At 38.5% G+C, this 13,817-nt stretch overlaps 1 protein-coding gene across 6 annotated transcripts in view; it reads right to left on the bottom strand.

The window, feature by feature from the left end:
- Positions 1-13,817, bottom strand: part of NFKB1 (nuclear factor kappa B subunit 1) — a 97,804-nt gene that overhangs the window by 20,333 nt on the left and 63,654 nt on the right. For all 6 annotated transcript variants that reach the window (XM_049104925.1, XM_049104923.1, XM_049104924.1 and 3 more), the window contains 5 exons: positions 12,301-12,439; positions 5,313-5,456; positions 3,879-3,968; positions 1,296-1,481; positions 27-168 (listed from right to left, as the gene is read on the bottom strand). In XM_049104925.1, the coding sequence (XP_048960882.1) occupies positions 27-168; positions 1,296-1,481; positions 3,879-3,968; positions 5,313-5,456; positions 12,301-12,439 (701 nt within the window). The remainder of the gene's footprint in view (positions 1-26; positions 169-1,295; positions 1,482-3,878; positions 3,969-5,312; positions 5,457-12,300; positions 12,440-13,817) is intronic.

The raw sequence follows: 13,817 nt of genomic DNA, 5'->3' as shown, positions 1-13,817 counted from the left end.
ACAGCCTTTGTTTACAAGTGACTTACCTGTCCCCATTCTCATCCTGCACTGCAGTGAGATGGCGCTGGACAGCCAGCAGCATTTTCACATCTCCTGTCACCGCATAGTCAAAAAGGGCATTGGCATGCCGCTTGGCAAGCTGCATAGCCTTTTCTAGAAAGAGGTTATCTGCAAGGCAATGACCACAATCACAGTTGAGTTTCCTATACTTGCTCTACAGGTATGGCATGCTTGAGGTCAAAACCATCAGCATCAAGTTCTGACACCTCGACACACATCATTTTAGTTGCAAATGCTCCTTTCAGTACTTCTGGATTGTGTTCACTAGAAAAAGCACAATTGGACATTGGCTTACTGACAAATATAGAGGCTGATGTGAAAAATCTGTCTGTGGTTTGTTAGGGGAAAGACATTTAGAAATATCTGTTATCCTAGGGGGAACACTCAACCTCTAAATACTGTTGATTCGATTTACTATACTGTAAATAATCAATCTCATGATGAAATAATCCTCCACTGGAGTCTTAAACAACTCTCTCGTTAGGCAAAGTGTCAAAAAACACAGTTTATGCCACAGACAGACTTTCCATAAGCCATTGGTATTCTTGTGAAGTTTGCTTCCTGAAGGTAAGGGGAAGGCAAATTGACTCCTGCAGGCCAAAACCATGGGTGGCCTGTTTTTCTATGATCCCCCACCTAATAGTGCTTTGTACATTTTTAAGGTGGTGTTAAAAGAAAAAAAAATATGTGGTAGAGAACGAGTCAAAATATTTGCTATCTTTCCCTTCTCTTTTCTCTAATGAGCACTGGTTCAAAATATGCAGAATGGACGGTCCCTCTCAATCCTAATTGTTCAAAGAGGGCCTCAAGGTAAGAGGAAATTTTCTTATTTTCAGGCAAAGTTCTATTCAGTATGACAGTCAAGCTATAGTCTAGAGAGAGGAGATTATTAAAGTCATGAAAACTTTTCTCTATTATCTATGATAGAAATGAACTGGATTATCTCTCACGATACCCCGAAACTGTATAATTATGATGGAAGAATGCATATGCAAACTTCAGTACTTTATATTTGGAGAAAACACAGGGAAAACAGAAATATCAGTGTGAATAAATAATCGGACACATGCTTTTCAAAAGCTACAGAAGTCTGAAGAGCATGTTGAAGTACATATTGATATATCATTTTTAGATTAACAGAAAATAGACTTGTTTTCTGGCAATAGTTTCCACACCTCGAACCAACCCAGCTTCTCACCAGTCAGTACAATGTAATCGTGTGTGTGCTCACTTACCTTGAAACCTAGAATTCTCTTCCTTTATGCCCACTGTATATGTCAGAGTAACCTCATCAACCCCCATGCTGGACTCCTTATCTTGTTCTGTGGGTTCAGTTACTTTCCCAGAGAGGTTTACTGCCTCTCTGTCCACATTCTTGCCACAACCTTCAGAATCATTTTTAGATGGGGTGTCTATGGTTCCTAAGATAAAAGCAGAAACATCAGTTTCTTCTCAGTAAAATCTATTAAGTTATAATTTGCTGTTTCAATTGTCAGATAAAGATGGGAGGCAAGTTTACTGAAAAGGGAAAAGAAAAACTAATTTTTAAAAAAGATTTTATTTATTCATGAGAGACACACACAGAGAGAGGCAGAGACATAGGCAGAGGGAGAAGCAGGCTCCATGCAGGGAGCCTGATGTGGGACTCGATCCCGGGACTCCAGGATCACGCCCTGGGCTGAAGGCAGGCGCTTAACCGCTGAGCCACCCAGGCATCCCAAAAAATAAAAATTTAAAATTCCTTTTAAAATAGTCAAATCAGGGGTGCCTGGGTGGCTTAGTCGGTTAGGCATCTGCCTTTGGCACAGGTCATGATTCCAGGGTCCTGGGATTGAGCCCTAGGTCGGGCTCCCTGCTCACTGGGGAGTTTCCTTCTCCCTCTCCTTCTGTCTCTCCCCTTGCTCATGCTGTTTCTCTCAAATAAAGAAGTAAAATCTTAAAAAAAAAAAAGTCAAATCATAAGTAACTTGTTTTGAAGGTATTTTAAACTCTCACTTCTAAAAGACACATTTTTTTACTGAGGTATATAACTGACATAACATTATATTCATTCAGGTATTTTATATATATATAGTGTAGATTATATATATAGTATATTATACAGTATAATGATTTGATATTTTTATGTATTGTCAAATGATCACAATAATTCTAGTTAACATCAGTTAGCATGTGTAGTTACAGAATTTTTTTCTAGTGATGAGAGCCTTTAAGATCTTGAAAAATTTTTGTTTATATTTCTAAAAACTTCCATTTCATTTTGATTATTTGTGAAGGAGAAAAAATGAAATACAGCTCTTTTGTGAATTACAGGGAAGTGGATTTTTTCTTTTTTTTTTGGGGGGGGTTTTTTTTTTTTTTTTTTTGGATTTTTTCTTTTAATCAATGCATGTGGAGCCCAACGTGGGGCCTGAACCCATGACCCTGAGTTGAAATCAAGAGTCAGATGCTTAACTGACTGAGCCACCTAGACATCCCAGAGAAGTGGAATTTTTAAAGTTTAAATGAAAGCAGAGGAATTACTTTTTTCCTGATGCTAATTAACCAAGCAAGTTGTTAAGACATGCTATCAAGTCACATTCTTCAGCGTGGGAGCTACTTGGTGTGCCATTTCTATGCTCCTTTCGGTCCGACCATGTCATCTGACAGGTACTATGAGAACACCTAAGTTTTGTGGGCACAACTGGCTCAAATCCTGGTTCTGCCAATAACAGATATGTGCCTTCAGTAGAATGACTGAACATTTCTGAACCTCAGTGTCCTCTGTAAAATGGGAGACACTACTATTTTCCTTACAGAGCAATCATGAAGTTTACAGTCAAAAAATGTAGAAGCACCTGACATGAAACCAGCATTCCATACCCGGGAAGGCTTTATCGTGTTACTTCTTCAATGGATACACTAGAATGGACATGTTATATAAACTATGAAGCCACGGTGTGACTACTGCAAATTAGGGGATGCATTTGATGGGAAAGACTATTTTCTATAACTCAAAGTGTCTTCAAAAGTATAGTATTTGAGGGAAAAAAAAGGGAAAGAAAAGGTAAGTTTGGCTACCTTTTTATGTTTGAATGGTCAAGTTTACATGTCCCATTTTATTTTATTTTATTTTATTTTTTTTGGTCCCTTTTTTTAAAAAGACTTATTTATTTATTTATTTAATTTATTTATTTAATTTATTTATTTATGATAGACATAGAGAGAGAGAGAGAGAGAGGCAGAGACACAGGAGGAGGGAGAAGCAGCTTCCATGCCAGGAGCCCGATGCAGGACTCGATCCCGGGACTCCAGGATCGTGCCCTGGGCCAAAGGCAGGCGCTAAACTGCTAAGCCACCCAGGGATCCCCTACATGTCCCTTTTTAAAGCACTTCTCTTCTCCCAGTTCATGCCACTTACAAAGTAAATATGTAAGTATAAACATAGCATTGGGAACAGAATTTACACTTGCCACAGCAAATCATATTTTTTGGAAAAGTATCTTCTTAGTTTATTTACCTTTATCATTTTTTTTTCCAAGATGGCAATGCTGTGATAGGTAATGATAAAAAACTTTTTGGCATTAATTTTTTTATTCTATTCTCAGTATTAAAACAAACAAACAAACAAACAAACCAAGGACGCCTGGGTGGCTCAGCAGTTGAGCGTCCGCCTTCGGCCCAGGGTGTGATCCTGGAGTCCCGGGATTGAGTCCCACTCCTGCATGGAGTCTGCTTCTCTCTCTGCCTATGTCTTTGTCTCTGTCTCTCTCTGTGTGTCTCTCATTATAAATAAGTAAAATCTTAAAAAAAATAAAAAAAACAACTATATTACTTACCATGTTTCATCCCGGCATTAGATTTAGTGGTTCCAGGATGGAAAGTAATTCCACCATATGTAGGAAATCCATAGTGAGGGAAACCATACCCTGAAATGGCAACCAAAATGATTAAAATCTCATGATGTTTTGTTAGTTAGTTTTTTTGTTTTGTTTTGTTTGTGTTTTACAAAGACTTAACAAAGCTTGGTGTCTTTCCCTAAGGTGAGCACAGGCTTTGGTGAGGAAAGGCAGCGTGCTGGACACAGTGCTTCCGTTGAGTTAGTAAGACACATTATGAGGGATCATGGGATGATCAGAATTCCACTCTGACCAAATTTACATTTTGGAAATTCAGACAATACCCAGACTTGGGGCAGCATGCCCAGGCTTGGGGCAGCATGGAGTTCATGCTGGAGAAAGGCTCCCACTCTGTGTGGAAAGGAGAGGCTAATGGTGAGTGGTCACCAACCATACTCAGACTTGCTGACACAGAGGACCTTGAAATAACTTCTGGCGGGAAAAACTGAACCAAACAAAATACAGAAAAAAATACTGACTCCTCCAAGGAAACATGACCACATTGTTCATTCTCAGGCATTTTTGGTGGAAGCATAAACTCGTACTTAAAACTCTTTGCGGAAGCAGCTGGTATTAGATGTCATACTCTCTGACACTGTAATTTTACTTCAAAGAATCTAATTTACAAAAACAATCTGGAATAAAAGAACAGCAATATGGACAAAGGAGTTCAGTAAAAAACCAGTAAAAAACAGGAAACACATTCAAGTAAGTAATACTATGGCATGTTCACTTGATGAAATGATGCTTAAAATATTATGCTTACATAAAATTTATATTGCCATGGGGGAAATGCCTAGGTTAACCCATTAGGGGAAAAGCAGCATATATGATTCTATATACACAATCATTATTTGTTGATAATAAATAGGTATATATATATATATATATATATATATACACACCTATAGGTAAATAGGCTAAATACTATTTTGAGGATTGCAGCTGTGCTCATGAAAATGCAAAAAAATACATAGTATAATGTTTGCACAGAAAAAAATTGAGAAGTTACTCTTCAATGACCAGATTTTCTGTATCTTCAGACTTTCTACAATGTAGTATATATAATACGAAACCCTTCCAATATTTCCAAAGAAAACCAAGACAGTATGGAAGGGAAGAAAGGAGAAATATGCCAAAATGTTAACAGACATATTCTTTAGATAACCAGTCTAGAGTGACTTTTCTTTCCTCCTAGAGTTTCTGGTGTTATCTATGTACTGCAAAATGAACATGCATTTCTCTGTTGGGAAATTTTAGTTAATTTAATATGTCACAGCCGCTCAACCTGCAGACAGTCTGGGAAATCTAGGAAAAGAAAATTCTACCCTCTCCAATGTGAAAAGCTCTAGAAAGAGCAGCTTTAATTCATACCTGGACCCGTACTTCCAGCACCGCCTCCTCCACCACCGCTGCCAAACATGCCTCCGCCTCCAGCTCCTGCTCCACTACCGCCACCGAAACTATCTGAGAAATTAGGCATGAGCTTCTGCCGTTTCCTCTGCACTTCCTCTTTATCTGTATTTAAAGGAAGAGAAACCAGAGGAGAAAAGACTGATTCCATTCCACTACTAGCCACAGAAAGAATATTGATTCTGATGGTATTTTTAAACATCTTAAAGGGAAACAGAAATCACCCAAGGAGGAAGAGATGCCAAATTTCAAGAAGCATTATATTTATTCCAATGGATTTGAAGACTAAGAACCTGCCTCAGAGACCACAGAACAGTACACACCCAAATCCTCTCCACAACAGTTTCTGAAGTCCACAATGTCATTCAAAATAGTGAAAGACTAGATTTCCCTTCAAAGGTTAAGATACTGAAGCTACCGGAATAAGAAAAACAATATTGAGCATTTTCATTTGGTCATACACACACGATTACCAACCGACTAACATTTATAATGCATCTACATGAGCTAAGTGCTAGGGAGAAAGAGAAGTAGAAATAATGTCTTTGCTGTCAAGAACCCTCTAATATAATTTTAAGGTTGTGGAGGAAAGACTTGGAGAGATAGCACCATAATGCTATGTATGCTTAATTGATGGTGCACATCAATTTTTCCAGGAGTTTAAAGAGGGACTTTTAGGAAAGTCTCTGTGGGCTAGAAAATTCAGGTAAGGCTTCCCAGAATCAACTCTGTATCAGGGGAGGGCAATGGGAGGATTTTCTGGAAATGAGATCTAGAGGGAAAATAATGAAGGATAGATGCAAGTTGCGTGCTTCTGAGAGCTGCAGTGGATCGGTCCAGCTGAAGTTAAAGTTTAGCATGAAAAATGCCTGAGAAATGGGGCTGATTGAGACCACACTGTAGAGCTTCTGGATTGTAAACTAAGGGATTTACAAGCAGGAGAGCCACTGTGTGTTTCTGAACTAGGGGATGATGTATACTGGGTGGTATTTTAGGAAGCCTCCTCTGTCACTGGTGCATAGGACAAAATAAAGAATCAAAGTGAGAGGCAGAGACAGCACAGACTAAAGAGATGGGGGCTGTTCCTTACTGGGCAACACCATGACAATACAAGTGGGCAAACCCCAGAAATACAATGAAAGAGGGATTGGTAGTCACTGGTGACTGATGAGACTCCAGGAAAGTCTAAGACCACTACATGACTAAAATACAGTGATGCTCTCTGAGATTTTTGACTATCCAGGTCTCGACACTAGTTAGACTGTTGTCCCTCATTCCTGTAGTTGCTGTTTTTCTTTTGCTTTTCACTATCTGTTGTTCTCACCAGCCCCACTGCCTTTGTGGTCCATTATTGTGTTCTTGTTTCTTCTTTCTGTTTCTGTTTCTTTCTCTTTTCTGATCTTCCTACCATATCTTTTTTTTTTTTTTTTTTTTTTACTCCCTTTTCTCTTTTGGGCTAGAAGGGTGATGGAAGGTTTTTGTTTAAATAAATAGCCAACGTGGTGTTCTTTTTTTTCAATCTGCAGGCTGATACCTAATAATTGTCCTATTTCTGATTCTTCAATGTTGATTCTGGCCATTGTTTATGTTCAGAAAGATCTTCACTTACTTCTAAATCTGTGATTGTTCCAGTCATCTCAGGGCTCAAGAGATTTCTCCTACTGATTACCTCACAGTCACCTCAGTGCAGCTGGAAGACTGAAGAATGGAAGAGTAGGATACAGAGAAACACCCATAAAATAATCGTTTAAAAATGGATTGTATCCAGACGTGTTAGGAAGAAAGCCAATGTGGGTCAACTTGAAGAGAAAGTGCTTCCACTAGAAAGGGTTGGCCTCAAAGTGGAGAAACTTTAAATGTCCTTATCAAAGGTTTTGGACTGATTTATAAAATTTTTCCATCCATTGACTATAACCAACTAATAGTCATACTTATTACTCATCCTATAAACTGTTGATCTCACATAGAATATTAGTTCATTAGAAATATGAAATACAAGAGGGAAGCAGACAACTTCATTCATCTTCAGGGATAAATGTTATCTACTGACATATTTTCTAGCAAAGCATTTGGTATTTGCTGCTTCCTCCTTTGGACTTAGAAAACAGATGTTCACTATAAAATGGGAATTTTTGAGTCGACTTAAAAAATACCAACTATCCTATATTCATTAAGATTTCAATGTCAAGAAACTGATACAGAAAATTTCATTCTCACAAATTTTTAAATAAAAGAATCTGCAGTCTAAATTTCCCCAGAAGTGACCATGGACATTTTCCCATTGTATTCATTTATCTTTGTGGTCTGCCTTTGACAGTGGCACCATGGGTTGTACTATGAAACATCAATCTATTCTAGAAGGGACCAAAGTGGTCACTTACTATAAGCTTTCCTTTTACAGAAGAGGAAATAGAAGCTAGGATGATTAAGGGACTTGTCAGAGGTCAGGGCATGGTGAGGATCAGATCCAAAGTCTAGTCAGCTTTCCATTATATTAGGCTGCCATTCTTTGGGAAATGCCCCCAAAATATCTCTGCTTCCCTCCCCCCACACCCTGTCCACCCCTCACTTTAAAGATTTTATTCATTTACTTAAAAGAGAGGGTGAGCAGGAGGGAGATGGAGAGAGAATCTGATGCCGACTCCATGCCCAGTGTAGTGCCCCATGTGGGGCTTGATCCCATGATCGCAAGATCACCACCTGAATCGCAACCAAGAGTCGGACACCTAACTCACTGAGCCACCAAGGGGTTCCTCTGTTTCTTTTAATAACTGGTGATTATGATAATAGTTTAGTTCACAAACTATTATCTAGATGCACTTTTAGTTTTTACCCCTTTTTGCTATGTGTATGCCTTAAAAGGACTTCATTCTCATTTCCAGGTTCTAAGTATTCTAGTAAAGATGTCTGCATTCCTTTCATAATTTAAATATTATGATTACATTTCTTCTGAATCTTTGTCTTTTCAGACTGAAAAATCACATGGTCTTTTTTGCTTACACACAGCAGTTCCTCAACTCTCTTCTTCCCTTTTCAATCATCCCTCTCTCATTATTTTAATTGTCTTCCCTAAACCCAACCATCTTCATGAAGTTTGTATGAGGTATAATGTCAATAACCATACAGGGTGCAGAGTTCTGGGCTGGCTATAAAATAAAAAGGAATATGTTATATTTCTTTGCTTGATGTCCTCCTTGATGGCACCCAAGAAGTTACTAGCCAGCCCAACTTGGATGAGGATGGCAACTTGGTCAGTCAATCAATAAGTCACCTTTCATATTTACAAGAGCCAGGATATGGAAGCAGTCCAAGTGTCCATTGATTAATGAATGGATAAAGATGGTGTGTGTGTGTGTGATAATACACACATATATAAAATGGAATATTATTCAGCCATAAATAAGAATGAAATCTTGCCTTCTGCAACAACATGGATGGAGCTAGAGAGCATTATGCTATACGATATAAGTCAGTCAGAGAGAGACAAATATACGATTATATGATTTCACTCATGTGGAATTTAACAAAACAAACAAGCAAAGAAAAAGTAAAGAGAGAGAGAAATAAATCAAGAAACAGACTTTTAATTACAGAGAACAAACTGATGGTTACCAGAGGGGAGGTATGTTGGGGTGATGATGAAATAGGTGATGGGGATTAAGGAGAGCACTTGCTGTGATGAGCACTGGGTGATGTATGGAAGTGTTGAATCACTACATCGTACACCTGAAACTAATATTACACTGCATGTTAACTACTGTAATTAAAATAAAAACCTTAAAAAAATAAGTCAGCTTTCAGATATATCTCAGCATCTACCATATGACATATATTAAGGGGTGCCTGGCTGGAACAGTCAGTAGAGCACACACATATCTCTTGATCTCAGCATCGTAAATTCAAGCCCCACATGGGCGTAGAGCCTACTTAAAAAAAAAAAAATATATATATATATATATATATATATGATTTATTTTGTTCTAGATGTTGGAAATGCAGCAATGAACATGAAAGACCAAATCTGTGACTTAAAGAAAATTTTTCCTATTGGAGATGGAAGAAGACAATAGATATATAAATTAATAGATAAGAAAAAAAATAGATAAGACAATTTTACATATTGATAAAAATGATGAATAATACAAAATTAGGTAATGACATAGGGAGGGACTGCAGGTGCTGGAGCAGTAAAAGGTGTGTCTAATAACTTCTAAAAAATGTATACTATGATTCCCTGGGTTGTATAGTTTGGATTCACTTTCATACATTCACTCTTATATTAAATGGCCTGCTACTTTTCTGACCAGTCATATGCCTAGTGTGATAATTGCTCTTTGTGATTATTTCATCTTGGGATTTTATAATCCAGACAGTTTTACTTACTAAGGTAATTTGTTACCTTCAATAAAACATTTCTAGTCTCACACTACTTATCACAATGTATTTTGGCCATTCTTTCTGTGGAGCTCAACTTCTAATTCTTTATTTTTCCAGATGGTTCATCTTATTTGTTTGTATTACATGGAGCTTTTAGTCAATGACAGTCTGAAAGTGTTTGAAGCATGCAGGTGGGGATTTTGAACTTTCAGGAGACCCCATTCTTTAACCCCAACATCTGATAAATCCTATTACGGATGAATGTCTGAACATGCCCCTGCTGCATCTTACTCTTTTGATGAACAGATACTACTGGAAAAGGTAGACAGGCAGCCTAGAAACCAAGCTCAGCTTTGTAAGTTTCTAGGCTCATACATGTGTAGATAATCTTGGTATCCTTTTAAAATATAATCCTCTGTGTTGAGAAGAACTGACATTATGTTAAGACATATTTTAGGAGAAGAAATCTATTTTTTCCCTCAGAAAGTCCCCCCAAATTAGCCATATTTCTCTTCTGTATCTATTAAAGAAGAGTGTTTAATTGAAAGCAGTGATTTTCATCTGCAGCATCTGGAAGACCTCGGGCTGTTGCTGGGTGGAGAAATAAGGGTAGATGGGCTTCTGGGAAGGCTGAATGGGTTGGCTCCCCACTTCCACTTTAACCAGAGGCCATCAGGCAAATGTCCTGGGATTTTGCATGAAATTTTATGTGGATGGGGGAAAAAAAGGCTCTTCTGTTGACAATGTTTTCACACCATGGTAATGGAATGCACTATCAATTGGGTCCATCAGTGGACAGGTCATAACCTTTGAAAAGAAACAAGAACTCATGGAATTATCTTCTAAATGCCTCTGCCACAACACAAATTCTAGGAAAAGCACCTCTCTTCAAGGAATACGCATCACATGTTTTTATCACAGGATCCAACACCCACGTGGATCATCACTATGGCACCTTTGTGGCTTCAGATGCCAGTCAGGATGTGCCCTGTAATAATCATTTCATTGACCTCCCCCTGTGACCTCCCTCTAATCCAGGGATTTCTGATTTTGTTTGTGCTAGGACTCCTTTTTCAGTCCTGCGAAGTCTATGGATCTCTTCTCAGAATCATAGTTGTATATGTAAAATACAAAATAGGATTATAAAGAAAGCTGATTATATCAAAGTCCATTTCTTAACTTTAAAGACCCCCGCCCCTCCTTGGGAGTCACTGGATCTAGGTTAAGAAATATCTTTGAACAATTATCTCATTTAGGAGTCTATCACACTCATTCTGAGAGGATTCTCAATGCTGAATTTCCCACCCTGCCCTCTGGATTTCCAGTCCTATCTTTTGATTGGCTTGTTAGGAATTTGCCAGAGGAACCTAAAATGCAACATATTTTAAATTGAGGTCCTTCTTTGCCTACTCAAACCTACTTTTTTGCTCCCTTGATTGTTTCATCAACTCAACCACATAACAATTGTCCTAGGCCGGGATTCCTCAAACCATCTATGATTCCCCAATTTTTCCTTCACCTCCTACCTCAACCAGCATCTGGGTCTTCTTGACACCACCTTCTCCTTTCATTCTTTGCACTAATATCTTTATGAACCTCACCATTTCTCACATGGACTCTTGCATTACTCTTTGGACTTGTCTGTTGGACTTGTACTCCTTATCTGCTGCCCAGATGGTCTCAGTGTCCACAGAAGGAAGTCAGAGCCAACATTCCAAATCCAAACAGGCCTGGTCATTACCCTCTCCAGAGTCAATCAGAGCTCTCAGCTGCCAATCACAGTACTTCTGAGCCTGGCCCTGGCCTTCAGTGGTCCATTCTGGTGCTCACAAGGCTCACTTCTTTCTGAACAAACACTAATTGTTTGGCTCCTCTAGTCCACTAAGCCCAGGAAACCCTTTTCCTTCCTTGTTTCTCACACAACTACTGAAATACACTGGCCCCCCTTTACCCCCACCTGGGCTGAAGGACCTTGAAGAAACTGACTTCTTCATGGCTTCTTTCAAATCAACAGTCCTCAGCAGTCTCATATGTGTTTGTGGATGCTTCTCTTTGGAGCTTATCAAAATCATAATTCACATTATAACTATGCATGGAGACTATTCTTTCCCCTTCTTGGGGTATCTTTTGTGAGGAAAAGATTGGTGCTTCATTCATTTTTATGGTTCCACACTGCATGGTGGCTGAGTCTCCTGTTCTATTGCCTGAGGCCAGTTGATGGAATGGCTGATTCTCCTGAATAGGAAGCTATCATTCCATCTCAGCTGCCTGAACCCCAAGATCCTCAACAAATGACAGACTCTCAGATTCAAAGACCAATTCTCAAATATCTAAATCTCATACAAGTTTGGTAAAAAAAAAAAAAAAAAAAAAATAGCATTGTTTTGAAAGGCTGGACTTAATTCCATGAACCCCAAAATAGTATATCACTTCTCTCTTCCCTAAAAATAAGTACCATGGGTCCAGGGGCCAATTCCTAGGAAGTCATTCAAAGGAAGTGGCTAACAGATCTTTTCTAATCAGCTTTGTTCTTTAATGGGAACAAGCACAAGTATGTAAGCAACCAAGTTACCTTTGATTTCAGGGTAGTAGAGAAAAGGTTTGGGTTCACTAGTTTCCAAATCAGATTTCCTCCGAAGCTGGACGAACACAGAGGCTGGTTTTGTGATGTTGACATCTTTATACTTTGGCGTTTTGAAGACAATGGCAAACTGCAGGATACAAAGATCCAAATGTTGGGGTAGGCCCACTTTTTCCCCCCAGCAATGCTACTCATTAAATGTATTCTTTATGCCCAATGTTTAGACATATTTACTAAAAAATACAGCAACCTAGAGAAAGTTACAAACCCAGAATTCTATACTCATACATTGTGACACAATGGCATTCACTGAAAATTCTCCTTGCCACCCCTAGCACTCCAATCCAGGCAATTCCTACTGTGAGCCTGCTCCCAGAGGGAAACACGACACCTTATTAATTCCTTTTGTATTCTCCCAAAGTTTCTTTATGCATATGCAAACATGAACATTCTTTTTTATATCCACTTTGTTTTATATCTTTAAAAAAATTTAATGTTATACTTCTGAGATTTTTTCCATATTAGTTCATAGATTACTCATTCTCTTTAATAAGTGCATAATACTCCGTCACACAATACACCATTATTTAATTGGCCACTTCCTGATGTACATTTGGATTGCTTCCAACTTTGGGGAGTGGAAATAGTATTTCTCAATCACTCAGAGTGATTAAGATGGGATACAGCATTTTCATTTCTTAGTCATATACTCAGTTGTCACTGGGAACTCTTGATTGATTATGAGGATATCAGCCTCAAGTAGCAGACTCTTCCTTTCAGTGCTTTTCATTAGAACATCTCATTAAGAGATCTCATCATAATTACTCTGGTGAACACTTAATGCACCAGCTGTGTCCCCTCAAAATTCATATGCTGAAGCCCTAACCCTTAGTGTGGCTATATCTGGAGAAAGAGCTTTTATGGAAGTAATTAAGGTTAAATGAGGTCATGAGGGTAGGGTTGTGACTGGACAAGATTTTAGTGTTCTTATAGGAAGAGACACCAAGAGCTTACTTACTCTCTTCTCTCTGCCATGTGGGGACACAGCCAGAAGGTGGCTGTCTGCATGCCAGGAGAAGAAAGCTCTCACCAGGAACCGACCCTGTCGGGCCTTGATCTGGGACTTCTAGCCTCCAGAACTGTGACGAAATAAATTTCCGTTGCTTAATACACCCAGTCGATGGCATTTTGTTATGGCAGTCTGAACAGACTAATGCAAATACTTAAAATAGTTCCACTAAAGGATCCAAGGGCCATTGCCTAAAGGTTAGGTGATCAGACACCCAAATGAAATGTCTTGACAAGGTCTCAGAGCCAGTGGTCTAAGGCCTTGCTCATAATTCTATGGTAGATAACTTATCTGGAAAACCTTCAAGAGTCTTAAAAATAGTATCCTTTTATGCAAATTAAATAAATATTTATGATTTTTTTTTCTTTTTTGTACATGGAAATTAAGCACTGAACTTCAACAGGACAGAAAATGAAAAATCATCACCATCACCATAATC

The sequence above is a fragment of the Canis lupus genome, chromosome 32 (assembly GCF_003254725.2).
Source record: "Canis lupus dingo isolate Sandy chromosome 32, ASM325472v2, whole genome shotgun sequence".
NCBI classification, from domain to species: domain Eukaryota; kingdom Metazoa; phylum Chordata; class Mammalia; order Carnivora; family Canidae; genus Canis; species Canis lupus.
This window is presented reverse-complemented; position numbering and strand designations above follow the sequence as displayed.